Source organism: Abramis brama, assembly GCF_963993115.1.
Source record: "Abramis brama genome assembly, chromosome: 6".
NCBI lineage: Eukaryota > Metazoa > Chordata > Actinopteri > Cypriniformes > Leuciscidae > Abramis > Abramis brama.
Genome location: NC_139968.1, coordinates 32,672,502 through 32,688,506, shown reverse-complemented (window position 1 = coordinate 32,688,506; position 16,005 = coordinate 32,672,502). Strand labels below are relative to the sequence as shown.

At 38.3% G+C, this 16,005-nt stretch overlaps 1 protein-coding gene and 1 long non-coding RNA gene across 2 annotated transcripts; one reads left to right on the top strand and one right to left on the bottom strand.

Annotated features, from left to right (window-relative positions):
• Positions 1-399: 399 nt before the first annotated feature.
• Positions 400-3,684, bottom strand: LOC311085906 (uncharacterized protein; the record flags this gene model as incomplete). The annotated part of the gene is made up of 3 exons (XM_084118524.1): positions 3,025-3,684; positions 2,600-2,718; positions 400-2,145 (listed from the first exon to the last, which is right to left on the bottom strand). The coding sequence occupies exons 1-3, from the start codon at positions 3,329-3,331 to the stop codon at positions 400-402; spliced, it is 2,172 nt and encodes a 723-aa protein (XP_083974650.1). The 5' UTR covers positions 3,332-3,684.
• Positions 3,685-9,448: 5,764 nt separating this feature from the next.
• LOC311085800 lies at positions 9,449-10,460 on the top strand. Its single transcript, XR_014606959.1, has 3 exons — positions 9,449-9,503; positions 9,882-10,212; positions 10,358-10,460. It is a non-coding gene; the product is annotated as an uncharacterized lncRNA (long non-coding RNA).
• The last annotated feature ends 5,545 nt before the right edge of the window (positions 10,461-16,005 follow it).

Sequence of the window (16,005 nt, the reverse complement as noted above, 5' to 3'; positions counted from 1 at the left end):
TGTTTTCAGCCACGAAACATAACGAAAGGTTGTAAATTGAAACAATGCACAAGGGTTAATAAACCTATGCATACTGGACAACATCAAGCACTTGCTGATCCATTGCTGGTAATGTGTTGCTTTGGTTCTTACTTCGTTGCTGGTTTACTGCTTGATAATTTAAAAAACATTTAATTGGCAGCGTTCTCCATTAGAGGCTCAGTCTGATTAGAAGTCGTCCCATGGGCAGCGTTCTCCTTTAGAGGCTCAGTCTGATTAGGAGACGTCCCATGGGCAGCGTTCTCCTTTAGAGGCTCAGTCTGATTAGGAGTCATCCCATGGGCAGTGTTCTCCATTAGAGGCTCAGTCTGATTAGGAGACGTCCCATGGGCAGTGTTCTCCATTAAAGGCTCAGTCTGATTAGAAGTTGTCCCATGGGCTTAGAGGCTCAGTCTGATTAGGAGACGTCCCATGGGCAGTGTTCTCCTTTAGAGGTTCAGTCTGATTAGGAGACGTCCCATGGGCAGTGTTCTCCTTTAGAGGCTCAGTCTGATTAGAAGTCGTCCCATGGGCAGCGTTCTCCTTTAGAGGCTCAGTCTGATTAGGAGACGTCCCATGGGCAGTGTTCTCCATTAGAGGCTCAGTCTGATTAGAAGTCGTCCCATGGGCAGCGTTCTCCTTTAGAGGCTCAGTCTGATTAGGAGTCGTCCCATGGGCAGTGTTCTCCATTAAAGGCTCAGTCTGATTAGAAGTCGTCCCATGGGCAGCGTTCTCCATTAGAGGCTCAGTCTGATTAGGAGTCGTCCCATGGGCAGTGTTCTCCTTTAGAGGCTCAGTCTGATTAGGAGACGTCCCATGGGCAGTGTTCTCCTTTAGAGGCTCAGTCTGATTAGAAGTCGTCCCATGGGCAGCGTTCTCCTTTAGAGGCTCAGTCTGATTAGAAGTCGTCCCATGGGCAGCGTTCTCCTTTAGAGGCTCAGTCTGATTAGGAGACGTCCCATGGGCAGTGTTCTCCTTTAGAGGCTCAGTCTGATTAGGAGACGTCCCATGGGCAGTGTTCTCCTTTAGAGGCTCAGTCTGATTAGAAGTCGTCCCATGGGCAGCGTTCTCCTTTAGAGGCTCAGTCTGATTAGAAGTCGTCCCATGGGCAGCGTTCTCCTTTAGAGGCTCAGTCTGATTAGGAGACGTCCCATGGGCAGTGTTCTCCATTAAAGGCTCAGTCTGATTAGGAGACGTCCCATGGGCAGTGTTCTCCTTTAGAGGCTCAGTCTGATTAGGAGACGTCCCATGGGCAGTGTTCTCCTTTAGAGGCTCAGTCTGATTAGAAGTCGTCCCATGGGCAGCGTTCTCCTTTAGAGGCTCAGTCTGATTAGAAGTCGTCCCATGGGCAGCGTTCTCCTTTAGAGGCTCAGTCTGATTAGGAGACGTCCCATGGGCAGTGTTCTCCATTAAAAGCTCAGTCTGATTAGGAGACGTCCCATGGGCAGTGTTCTCCTTTAGAGGCTCAGTCTGATTAGGAGACATCCCATGGGCAGCATTCCCCATTAGAGGCTCAGTCTGATTAGAAGTCGTCCCATTGGCAGCGCTCTTCATTAGAGGCTCAGTCTGATTAGAAGTCGCCCCATTGGCAGCGTTCCTCATTAGAGGCTCAGTCTGATTAGAAGTCGCCCCATTGGTAGCGTTCCCCATTAGAGGCTCAGTCTGATTAGAAGTCGTCCCATTGGCAGCGTTCTTCATTAGAGGCTCAGTCTGATTAGAAGTCGCCCCATTGGTAGCGTTCCCCATTAGAGGCTCAGTCTGATTAGAAGTCGTCCCATTGGCAGCGTTCTTCATTAGAGGCTCAGTCTGATTAGAAGTCGCCTCATTGGCAGCGTTCCTCATTAGAGGCTCAGTCTGATTAGAAGTCGCCCCATTGGTAGCGTTCCCCATTAGAGGCTCAGTCTGATTAGATGTCGTCCCATTGGCAGCGTTCCCCATTAGAGGCTCAGTCTGATTAGAAGTCGCCCCGTTGGCAGCGTTCCTCATTAGAGGCTCAGTCTGATTAGAAGTCGTCCCATTGGCAGCGTTCCTCATTAGAGGCTCAGTCTGATTAGGAGACGTCCCATTGGCAGCGTTCTCCATTAGAGGCTCCGTCAGATAAAGGAAAGGGTCTTCTACATGATTCTCCTGTAAGAAAACACAGATTCACAAACATAAAATCTAGACTTGGAATTGTCTTTTTGATAAATTTAGGGTGGTTTTCCTGAATATTGGCAAGTACTAATAAGACTTGCTCTCTAAATAAAGTGGCACTTTTTGTTTTTATATTATTTTATTTTATTATCATTTAGTTTATTCAAGAGTTGTTTTTTGCACTGCCTCAACTGTGAAGATATGCTTTGGTGGTGATGGAAACATTTATCTTACCCTGATCCTCAAACAGTATACATACATACATACATACATACATGTGTATTAATATAATAATTATTTAAATCAAATAAAATATATATTCATGCCACTGCTTTTCATTCTAAAGTAAAACAGTTTATATGTACTGATTGTTAATTAAACTACATGAAACTGTTCAGATCTGTAAGTGCTGTGTGTATGCAAGTTTTCGGTGTGTTTTTTTTTTTACCTTATAATCATTCTTGCGATTCCTGCGACTCTTGTGAAAGTAAATCACAGCAGCAACAGCAGCAACAACAACAACAAGCACCAGAACTACTATTCCTGCAACAGCAGCTGAATTTGGACCTAAAGCAGTAACAAAAAAAAGATAAACATATCAATATCACTGATGCGTTTGACCAACATTTACACCTTTCTGTTTTGTTCATCAGATGTGTGGTACTGATTTAACTGATAAATGGTGGGTTTTAGAGAAGCAGGAACTAAAATGACATCAAAGCACTTTGAGCTCAACAGGAAACATCAATGCTCATAGGAAAACTGCTTTTGTGTATTGTGCAGGTTTATAACATTCATCATAATGTTGGTCAAAACTGTCCACATTGAAAGGCACTGTATTTAAAATGCACTGATAGACTAAATGACACTCACCAGTCACAGTAACACTGAAGCTCCTATTCCTCCTAAAACTAAAGCTGTCGCTGCTGCTGATGATCTCTAGTTTATATTCTCCAGAGTCTGTGTTTGTGGTGTTTGTGATGGTCAGAGATCCAGTCTGATGATCCAGCTTCAATCTGTCTATGAATCTCTCAGTACCTTCATTACACTGAACATCTGTACAGATCTTACTGAGATCGCTACTGATCTGAGCGATACAAATCAAATTATAATACCATCTAATTCTGTCTTGCTGGTTTGTTTTAACACCAGTGTTTAGAGTGACTGAATCTCCCTCCATCACAAACACAAACACTTCAGCTCCTGAAGAAGAAATTAACAGATGATCATAAATCACTTTTAAAATGGTGGGTAAAAAAATATATAAAGTGGGAGAGAGGCCGCACTATGCATAAATATATATTTATTTTTATTTGCAGACGCGTTTCGGCGCGTGCCTTCTTCAGTGTGCAGGGTAAAAAATATAGCAATGTTTTTTTGTTTTTTTTTACAAGTGAAATAACACTGACATTACAGCCATGTCGTTTTATGCATTGTTCACATGAAAAATGTTAAGGTAAAAGAGATGATCTCCATAACATTTTAATATCGAGTCAAAGCTCACTTTTTTTTATTTTACTTTACTGATTTAAAAATATTCAGCTGTATTTTAACACTCCTTAAAGGAAAATGCATTGAATGACTGAATTATACTCACCACTGACAGTAACGTTGAAGCTCTTATGGATGTCAGTATTGCTAATGCTACTGGTGATCTGTAGTTCATAAAGTCCAGAGTCTGTGTGTTGGATATTTCTGATAGTCAGAGATCCAGTCTGATCATCCAGCTTCAGTCTGTCTCTGAATCTCTCATCACCATCTTTACACTGAACATCTGTACAGATACTAATATTTCCAATGATTTGAGCTATACGAGTGTTTTGAAAAAACCATTTAATTCTGTCTTTATTGTGTATCTTAACATTGGTGTGTAGAATGACTGAATCTCCCTCCTTCACTGACACTATGTCGGTCTCAACACCAGAAACACCTGGAAAAGAAATGAACAGATAATCATAAATCATGAATGTCTGGGATAGTGGGACAAAATTATACATCAGAAGAGTGCTGTGAAAATGTTATTCTACAGATCACAGACTGTGAGAAATATGTCTGTATTCAAACAGTAAAAGAACATCATAAATTTACACATTCACTCATCGGACAAACACAAGTCTAATGAATAATCTTGTTCAAGTTTTAGAGATATTCAGAATTAAACTTCCATAGCACACCGTAAAGGAAATTAAAAACCCAAAACCATGGTTATTGTAGGTTAAACCATGGTAACCACAAATGAACCATGGTGTTGTTACATTAACCATTGTTTTGATAACTGTGGTTATACAAATGGTAATCAACCCGCTAAACACATGGTTACTACACTTTTACTATAATAAAACCATGATTATTTTAAAGCCTAGGCCTAATACGACCCTGCCTCAAACTTTCGTTTTTGACGTTTTGCAGTTGGGAGGTTCAATCTTCCTCCCTCTCCCAAATCAAATTGCGTCAAAACATTAAATAATATAGAACTACTTGAAGTTGTACAGAAATATATTCACCATTTAAAACAGGATTAATAGCGTGTGAGTCAGTGAGTGGGTCATCTGTTAAAGGCCTTCTCCTCAGTCTGCACCCTCATATCTAATAATAGATAACATATCTGTCTTATAAAAAAAAATGACTTACCATGCAGGAGAAAAACACACAGTGTGAGAAAAATGCCGAGCATCATTTTCCCAACTTTTGCGGAAGTCCAGATTCCGTCGAATGTTTATGTCGATGCCATTTTATATACACATGAAAGAGACAGTTACTTGCGCCAAATAGAGATTTGAAGAAGCACTGGCATGAAGTTGGTTTGACGTTGGACGTTCGATATTCGCATATTTAGGGACCGTCTCAAAATTACATGCGACATTGGTATAAACGTTTCTAACTTCAATAGCATTTGAAGACAATGACTTACAGTCATAAAACCAACTGTACATTGTTCATCTAGGTGTCAGGTATGATGCACACCTTTTAGATTTTTGATATTTATGACAATAAACTGCTAAATCATATGCAAATATTGTTATGTATTTCACTACTGTATGGGGTCATACACAAAATATGACAATATTTAAAGTGCAATAGAATTTGAAGACAATGACTTACAGTTATAAAACCAACTGTACATTGTTCATCTAGGTGTCAGGTATGATGCACACCTTTTAGATTTTTGATATTTATGACAATAAACTGCTAAATCATATGCAAATATTGTTATGTATTTCACTACTGTATGGGGTCATACACAAAATATGACAATATTTAAAGTGCAATAGCATTTGAAGACAATGACTTACAGTTATAAAACCAACTGTACATTGTTCATCTAGGTGTCAGGTATGATGCACACCTTTTAGATTTTTGATATTTATGACAATAAACTGCTAAATCATATGCAAATATTGTTATGTATTTCACTACTGTATGGGGTCATACACAAAATATGACAAAATTTAAAGCTCAATAGCATTTGAAGACAATGACTTACAGTCATAAAACCAACTGTACATTGTTCACCCAGGTCTCAGGTATGATGCACACCTTTTAGATTTTTGATATTTATGACAATAAACTGCTAAATCATATGCAAATATTGTCATGTATTTCACTACTGTATGGGATCATACACAAAATATGACAAAATTTAAAGCTCAATAGCATTTGAAGACAATGACTTACAGTCATAAAACCAACTGTACATTGTTCACCCAGGTCTCAGGTATGATGCACACCTTTTAGATTTTTGATATTTATGACAATAAACTGCTAAATCATATGCAAATATTGTTATGTATTTCACTACTGTATGGGGTCATACACAAAATATGACAATATTTAAATGTTTGATATATTAAGATATTTTGTATCATAATTTTTTAATTGCACTTTAAATATTGTCATATTTTGTGTATGACCCCATACAGTAGTGAAATACATAACAATATTTGCATATGATTTAGCAGTTTATTGTCATAAATATCAAAAATCTAAAAGGTGTGCATCATACCTGACACCTAGATGAACAATGTACAGTTGGTTTTAAATGCTATTGAAGTTAGAAACGTTTATACCAATGTCGCATGTAATTTTGAGACGGTCCCTAAATATGCGAATATCGAACGTCCAACGTCAAACCAACTTCATGCCATTTGAAGAAGCAGCGTCGAAAACATTAACAACACGACAAAGCGTGTGTCGGTTTCGCCAGTGATGTGACATTCGACGCTGAAGCTCCGAAACGTGTGTAAAACAAACAGAAAAACAGAATATGTGACTTTTTCTTCGTCTTTGCCTCGTCTTACAGATCCGTGACATTTGCAAATGGCAAGGGAGGGGAGGAGAAAGTGGACCGGTACGCGCCGGTACTCAGTACCGCCACTTCCAAATATAGCTCTTGAGCGTACCGCCACCTCTCCGTGTGCCCAGAACGTGCTTTTAGCGTACCGGCCGGTACGCTCATTTGCACATCTGTTTTAATCCTTTGGCTGCGCTGACGCTTTTCAGAGCGCCATTCACAATGCACGCTTCCTAATTCGTCCTACCGAGAGCAGAGACTACATTACCAATACACCCTTGAGTTTTACAAGTGAAAAGCGCATGCGTCGCTTTTGCCGCTGTCAGTGTCAACAACTCAACGTGGTTCGGAGAGGGTGTGTGAAACGCGCAACCATAGCTGCTCGGTTAAAATACAAATACAATGAACACTTAATATGCTCTCCTGGCTTCAGACTCTTGAGTAGTAAAAGAAAATGATTTGTACAGTATTTCTCATTTTTCATTTGGTGTAGGTAGGCTACTGTGATTGTATTTAGCTGAATCTGCTTTTGTATATTTCTCAATGGTAAAGAAATGAACCATCTTTAAGACTCATGTTTATGTTCTACTCTTCCATGGTTATTATGTTATTATGTTTTATAATTTATTTTATGTACATTTTATTTATGTTCAGAAGCTCTTTCTACTGTAGCTCTTTCTAAGGGTATTTTTTCAATACACTTTTGCACATTTTATTTATGTTAAGTAGCCTAGCTCTTTCTAGCTCAAGCAAATCCACAAGCTAATAAAAGGATTTATTATTTTTTATAAGGTCGTCTGTTGACTGCTATATAAAACCCCTTCAATATAGTTGTTGTTACCTCAGGGGAGGGGAGTCAGCAAAAAAAAAATAATAATAATAATAAGAGTACCGGCACCTCTTTTGGGCCACTTAAAGCACTGCCAGGATGGTAGGGGAAGGTACAGGGAAGGTACCGCCTTTTTCGCCTCTGATTGGCTAGAAGGGCTCTCCTCCGATTGGTTATTTGATTTGAATATGAAACCAACCTATCACACACACACACACACACACACACACTAACCCGACCACTAAACCTACCCATCACTCTCTCACACACACACACACACACACACACACACACACACACACACACTAACCTGACCCCTAAACCTACCCGTCACACACACACACACACACACACACACACACACACACACACACACAATAAACCGACCCCTAAACCTACCCGTCACACACACACCAGAATAGACTAGCCGACAGCCTGCCATGAACGTGTGATGACGTTTCACGGCCAAATCAAATATACAAAACGGGGTGGTGTGGCGCAATGGATAAGACAAATGCCTTTGGTGTGAGAGACCCGGGTTCGAATCCACTGTGAGACACCAATGTGTCCCTGAGCAAGACACTTAACCCCTAGTTGCTCCAGAGGCGTGCGACCTCTGACATATATAGCAATTGTAAGTCGCTTTGGATAAAAGCGTCAGCTAAATGAATAAATATAAATGTAAATGTAAATGTAAAACAAAACTATATATTCTTATACAATTTCCTGTTCCTTTATTTTATTATTAGAGCTATTCTAATAGGTTTATTCCTTTACTGTTTACTCAATAAATACTCTAAAGTCATGATATTTGCACCTTCTTCTTTTACTTTTGTTTCCAGTATTAGTCATTCATTATGATATGCTCTACAGTACATACAATCCTGTTTTCTTGTTTTTCTGTGATCAGATAATTGGTTTACAGTCTATTTCGTTACTCTCTCTTCTTCACTAATACACTCATTCATTACTCACTCATTCATACACACACACACACACACACACACACACACACACACACAAACTTTCCCCACTTCCTTACACTATATTTAATTCAAGGAGCCGTGACTGCTTCCGTTGGCTTGCTTTATCACAAAGAAAGTGGATTCAGCGTTATATTTGTCAAATCAATATACACCACTTTTCAATTAATAGTGCGAGTCTTAGAAAAAAATAACACTCACGATAAGTCTATATTAATATAAGAATAAAGTGTGTTCTATATTTGTATCAGTTTTATTTTGATAAACATGAAATAATATTTAATTTTTACACAGCTATAATTTTTACTGCTATAAAAACACAGATTTATGAGCATTAGCATAAGTAGGCCTAACGTTAGCGTACATTTATTATTATTGTTGTTATTATTTAAGCAACATGAAATACAAATGCAAGTATACAACATTTATGCCATTATGCATACAATAGTACAATTGTACAGTACAAATACAATACAATACAAAAAAAAGAAAGAAAAACAACTATAGAAAAAAGAAAAGAAACAATGTTAAATAATCACGTGAGATAATAATATAAATCAATAAAGGTGCAATCAGGTTTAAAGAAATCAAATTAATACTTTTTAAAGCTCAAAAGCCTTTTTTTTTTACCTTTACTGATCACATTAATTGTAATACTAAATGAATTTAAACAAACAACAGGGGAAAAACTGTTCCAAACCTTTGAATTGTTACATATGATCATTGTGTTTTCATGTGATCATGTTTGTGAAGAAATCAGACCACAGGTTTCAGTTTGACTCCGACATCGAGCTGTTAGTGTTTCACCACAGTATGACCGGCAATGACAGATGATTTTACCTGTTTTATCATTCACTACAACTAAATGATTGTGAACTATTTTAAAGTCCATGATTTTTATTTTACCTCAAATTTTAAGAAAGATGTTCACAATATTGCACTCTTATACTTGTACATATCAGTCAGGCAACTATGCCTTTCAATATGAATCAATGTTAAATGATAAAAAAGAAGAATTGTTTTCTATATAAGTACGGTACATTTAAAGCCTCAATAAGAGCCAGATGAATGGTTATATGTAAATACAGTGCATGTGTGTGTGCATTAGAAGGGTTAAACTGTGTCGTGGGAGGATTTCACACCAGCTTGACTGTTTCCAGCGGATATAGTCTTATTACATCAGACACTGAACTACTGAAGAAAATGCTTCACGAGTTTCTTTTCTTTTCTTTGTGCAGGAGGCTTCTTGGTAAGTTAAAAATAGCATCTTTATCGCTTAATTTCTTTCTGTTTCAGAACACTATCTATTTCTCCATTTCAAATTAGGGGTTTGCATTTTACTTTTCTTCCCAAATCAATCAAATCAAACTGATTGACTTTGTATTCAGGCTTTTGGTAATGTCCCACATACACAACTATGATTAAAAATGTCCAGCAGAATTAAACTCAGCACTCTACATTTGATAACTTTAAAGATAAAGATCACACTTATCTGTCTGTTCATATATGTAACCTTTAATCTTTTAAGTCTTTACTGCTGTTCTTGAATTCACCTTGGATTTCAGACTTTCTAAACAAAAAAAAAAAGAACCATAATCTGGGATTAAAACCTTTTCGTGTTCTACAGGTGTGTTCGGTTCTGAGACAAATGAAATACAGTCAGTGACGGAGGAAGATTCTGTCACTTTACAAACTAATGTTACTGAAATACATGGAGATAAAGACCTACTGTGGTCTTTTGGAGCTGAAAAGTCTCTCATAGCTAAAATCAATAGAGACACTAACATTTTCCTCCACATATGATGTTCCTGATGGGAGATTCAGAGACAGACTGAAGCTGGACGATCAACCTGGATCTCTGACCATCACAAACACCACAACTGAACATACTGGAGTTTATCAACTAGAGATAAGTGGAGCGAAACTGACATTAAAAACATTCAGTGTTTCTGTCTATGGTGAGTCGAGACATCATACAGTATGTCCAAAACATTCATATTCTTCTTGTTACTGCAACTAATTTATAAAATGATTTCAGTGTGGGATGACAAACACACTTTATTAGATTTATCCTTATTCCTTATATTCTCTCATGTTTTCCAGCTTGTCTGCTACAGCTACAACACCTACAGCTGTGTGCTGAACAATCCCATCAGCAACCAGACCACACATCTGGACATCAACACACTCTGTCACACATGTGCAGGTACCACAGCACTGATGATATATGTGTGTGTTTACTGACCTGATCTCTGTCTTCTGTTGGAGATCTGACACATTCACTTACACTAATGACTCTCTCCTTCTCCTCCTCCAGTCTCAATGTCTCTGATAGTGTTGATCTCTGCTGGATCTCTGATGATTGTTGCAGGATTCGGGATCTTCTAGATCTGCAGGAAACACAGAAAAACTGATCAAGAAGGCAAGTGTTTACTGCTTATAAGAGAGAATTATAAATTTAGTGTAGTACTGAGTTTGACCATTTCTGTGAATTACACTTAGTTTGCAATATATATGTGTATATCTAAGACACTAGATGGCGCTACATACACACATAACCTGTTTAGGGAACTACCTTAGTGACAAGTTAAGAGACAGTTTTGGTAATTCTATCTGACATTAATCACATAAATGAACACTTTAACTACTTTGAATACAAAGATTTAGTTAAATTTCAGTACTGTTTTGTTTACCTATTTTTATTGTTATAGTTGTTGATGATGATGATGATGATGATGATGAAACAGTGCAGACGATGAAGAGATCACTTACGCTGATCCGATATTCTACAAACGAAATGCACGTAAACTGGTAAGTTCATTTTCTATTTCTGTGTCTTATTGTGTGCATGAGTGCAGGTGTATGTGCTTTATATGATGATCTGACACACACTTACGATTAAGATGAGTTTTTATTCTTCTGCTCTGATGGGTTGAGTAGATCAGAGGTTCTCAGCTTGTGGGTTGTGACCAAAAAAATTGGTAGTAGATCTGTTATGATAGCAGACAGCAGGGGGAGGAAAAAACCTAGATAATAAAACTCAAGTAACCATATCATGCATAAATAAATAGACTTTTAAAATGGAAGAGGATGTTGATTTCAATAGTTTGTGTCCAATCAAACTGAATAGTATTTGGGACAATTTCATTGCTGCAGTTCTTTCCTTTGTCCAATAATAACAATATTTGCCACAGTGTTTGTTTTAGCCTAGTAAATCACACTTGCTGTTATGCATCTGAATTCATTTCAAACAATTTTTTTTTGTATCTTGTTTAATGTTTTTTGTTACAGACAGCTTCAGAGGAGAATCACGTGGACTATGCGTCTGTCTGCACGAGAGTAGTCTAAGTCCCCTGACCCCTTCACTAGTGAGCTCTGAGCATTTGGTTTCAGTGTGTGAACTCTGATCTTTACAAGTTGTGGACAAGTTCTGGGGTTGTTGAGAATCCATATCTGAGCACAAATTATGGAAAAGCACTAAACTTCACAACATCCCTACTGGGACCAGCTCAGTTTGAGAGTCTGAAACCAGTGGTCTGATGTTCTTAAATAATATAGGCCTACGTGTGGTTTGATCAGTTGCTTAAACAAAAAGTGTGTGCATAAGAGTGCCTATAAATAAACATGTGGTTGATGTGCATTTGAGAGGGCATGATAGAGGTGTGAAAACAGCGTGCAGTTGAAGGGCTAATGCCAACATGAAACTAACAGTTTACTTGCATGCAATAGTGACTCCATGCATTACAATGTCTACGCAAGTACATATGCTTGCTTGCAGTTGCTTAGTTTTAAAAATCAACTAAAGGAACAAGGCCGTACATTTAAATATTTAGTGCATTCCTGGAAAAGAAAGAGTCAGCACCATGGCAATTTTATACATTTTATTTTTTGAGGATGTTTAGATTTTTTGAGGAAAAAACAAGACACAATTATAAAAATTATTGCATAGACATTATTGCATAGACAAGATCAATGTACAATGAGTGAAGATACAATGTAAAACACATATAATCAAATATGTGACTTTGTAATCAATTACTTTGTAATCAACAAGCAGACTCTCCTATTAGGCTCTATGTGCTTCCCACCTGCTACAAGTACGGGCATGTCCTAGCTTAGGGTACCTTTACACAACAATGATATGCTAAAAATGGAATTTTTGAAAAAAAACAAACATTTTTCATTATTATTTTTTTTCCATGTACAGATGACAGCGTTGTCAAAATAACCAGATCCGCAAAAACGCCTATAACCTGCATTATTCACGTCAGGCCAGTAGTTGGCGACATCACTTTGTAAAGAAACACTTCACACCATAGATATCCATATAAAGGCTAGATGTCTTAAGGCGGAGTCACTTCCGGCATCACCGGCGGCCATCTTGCCACAGGGAAGCTGTGAATTAGGGTGAGTGATCAGCACGCACACAAATCCTCATATCTCGCTGAAATCTTGACGGATTTACAAACGGTTTGGTTTCTTACAAACGTTATTAAAGTGGCTATACTTCTTTCATATGGAAGTCCATTGTTATAATTATTCATATGTATGCAGTATCATAACTACATCTCTGACGTTTATAACAAACCAAACCGTTTGAAAATCGGTAGAAAATTGAGCAAGTTATGGTTATTTAAAAGTACCTGCACCATGTTACGAGTGAGCGAGCACCCTGTGGTAAGATGGCCGCCGTGTGCGTACGTCGACCTCCATTGGCTAGCAGCGCGCACGAGACATCTAGCCTTTATTATATGATATCTATGATTCACACATTCAGACTGTACACGTAATACGCATGCGCCTGACGTCACTGTTTTCACAAATTTGCAGTTTCAGGCCTCCGAAACACCATTGTTGTGTAAATGAATGGCCAAAATGCATAAACAGTTTTCCATTCTAGTTGAAAACGGTGTCTTGTAAATGACCCGTAGTGATGGGCGCTTTAAAAATGTTGCTTCGTGAAGCTTCTGTAAGTGAAACAGGTCAGTTTAGCTTAAAGAGAATTGTTAATTTTATAGGGAATTTTGAAAGAGTCACGGACGAACAAATGAATCGTCCAGCTCTCAATTAAACAGGCCGTAACTATCAACTCTGCAGCGGATATTAATATCCAAAATATAGTGAAAATACTAAGGTAATAAGATCAGCAGTTTAAGAATTTCATAAGCACATAACACAAGACACTTCTTCCGGACTTTACTTTACTTACTGACTTACTTTACAAATTTACTTTCAAGTTAACTTTCAGTTCAATGAACGCTTCAGCTCATGCATAACAAACTCATGAAGAATCTCTGTATTCTACACGAATCCAGGACTCTTGTTCAGCACCAAAGCCAATGCAAATAACCATTTTATCAATCTTTAGATGCGTCTCTGAGTTTGACCTCTTTTAAGAAGATGATTTTGAATCTCTGATGATAGGTTGTGGTTAACATTGTCCATTCTTTGCTCTTCTCTCTCTTTTCCTTTGCTTTTCTTCATTCTATAAGCTCTGCTTAGTTTAGTTGAATAGTTTAATTTATTAAACCATTTATATCCGCACTTGATTGTCTCTGTGTTTGCAGTTCACAGATCAGTCACTTAAACGTTCGATCTTGCTACATGCTTTGTTAGTACAACATAGAGTTTATAACATAGAGAAAGTTATCCTTCTTGGCCAGGAGAATAATCTTTCAACTTCCCCTGTAGTCAATAATTGTATCCCTTAAAACTATCTTTAATCACCAAAATTACATATTTAAACGTGTTTTCCTTGAAAAAAAATTCTGAAAAAGCTGATCTATACCTTTATAATTAAATATAACCCGCTGTAATTATATATGTCGCTTATATGATAATTTTATATATATTTTTCCCCTTTGAGCTAATTTGCTACATGCTATTTCCATTCTCTTTACGAACATGCTATTTCCATTCTCTTTACGAACATGCTATTTCCATTCTCTTTACGAACATGCTATTTCCATTCTCTTTACGAACATGCTATTTCCATTCTCTTTACTAACATGCTATTTCCATTCTCTTTACTAACATGCTATTTCCATTCTCTTTACTAACATGCTATTTCCATTCTCTTTACTAACATGCCATTTCCATTCTCTTTACTAACATGCCATTTCCATTCTCTTTACTAACATGCTATTTCCATTCTCTTTACTAACATGCTATTTCCATTCTCTTTACTAACATGCCATTTCCATTCTCTTTACGAACATGCTATTTCTCTTTACTAACATGCTATTTCCATTCTCTTTACTAACATGCCATTTCCATTCTCTTTACGAACATGCTATTTCCATTCTCTTTACTAACATGCCATTTCCATTCTCTTTACTAACATGCTATTTCCATTCTCTTTACTAACATGCCATTTCCATTCTCTTTACGAACATGCTATTTCCATTCTCTTTACTAACATGCCATTTCCATTCTCTTTACTAACATGCTACAGACCCCAGAATGTTCGATCAGGCTCCAACTGCTCCACATCCATCACACTCAACACTGGTGTACCACAGGGCTGTGTGCTAAGCCCGTTCCTCTACTCCCTCTTCACCTCCGACTGCAAGCCTGTGTACGGATCTAATTCCATCGTCAAGTTTGCGGACGACACTACGGTGATTGGTCTCATCAGCAACAACGATGAGACTGCCTATAGGGAGGAGATCAAGCACCTGGCCACATGGTGCACCGAAAATAACCAGCTCCTCAACACCACCAAAACGAAGGAGCTCATCGTGGACTTCAGGAAAGTGTCAAGAGGCACACACGACACCATCCACATCAATGGAATGGCTGTTGAGCGTGTCTCCAGTTTCAAGTTCCTGGGGATCCACATCTCGGCGGACATGACCTGGACAACCAACACCTCCAGCCTGGTCAAGAAGGCTCACCAGCGCCTCTTCTTCCTGAGGACACTGAGGAAGAATCAGCTTTCCTCCACTATCCTGGTGAACTTCTATCGCTGTGCAATAGAAAGCATCCTGACCAACTGTGCTACAGTGTGGTATGGGAGCTGTTCTGTTGCAGAGCGCAAGGCACTGCAGCGGGTGGTGAAAACCGCCCAGCGCATCACTGGGACTCCACTACCTGCCATCGAGCACATCCAGAGGAAACGCTGTCTGCATCGAGCTCGCAGCATCCTTAAGGACTCCTCTCACCTAGCCCACAGACTGTTTTCTCTCCTGCCCTCCGGCAGGCGTTTCAGGTGCCTCCGGACCAGGACCAGCAGACTAAAGAACAGTTTTTTCCCCAGAGCTGTCTCTTTATTAAACTCTAACCCTCATTGATCCCACTCCCCTTATATACTGATTGACTCTCCTCTCCCTCCTCACACCTGCCTCCATTTTGTTATTTGCAATACTATAATGTTCATTTGCACTGCTGACTGTTATTACAGTAACAACTGTTTACATATGCATCTTGCACTACTACCTTGACTGGAATATGCTCAATTTGCACTGCCGACTGTTTATTTACAGTACCGACTGTTTATATATACATTGCAATACCGTACCTTAACTGTAATATGCAATTACTTTCCACTGCACTTTCACTCGGATAGCTTCTGTCCAAACTTTATTTGCACTACTTTAAATCCATTGTTATACTGCTCATTAGCCTAACTTATACATATATCTATTTGTAAAATTCTGTTTATAGTAATAGCCATCTGTATATTATGCTCACATTCTGTTTATAGTAACAGCCATCTGTATATATATTCATAGTACATATCTATCTGTAAA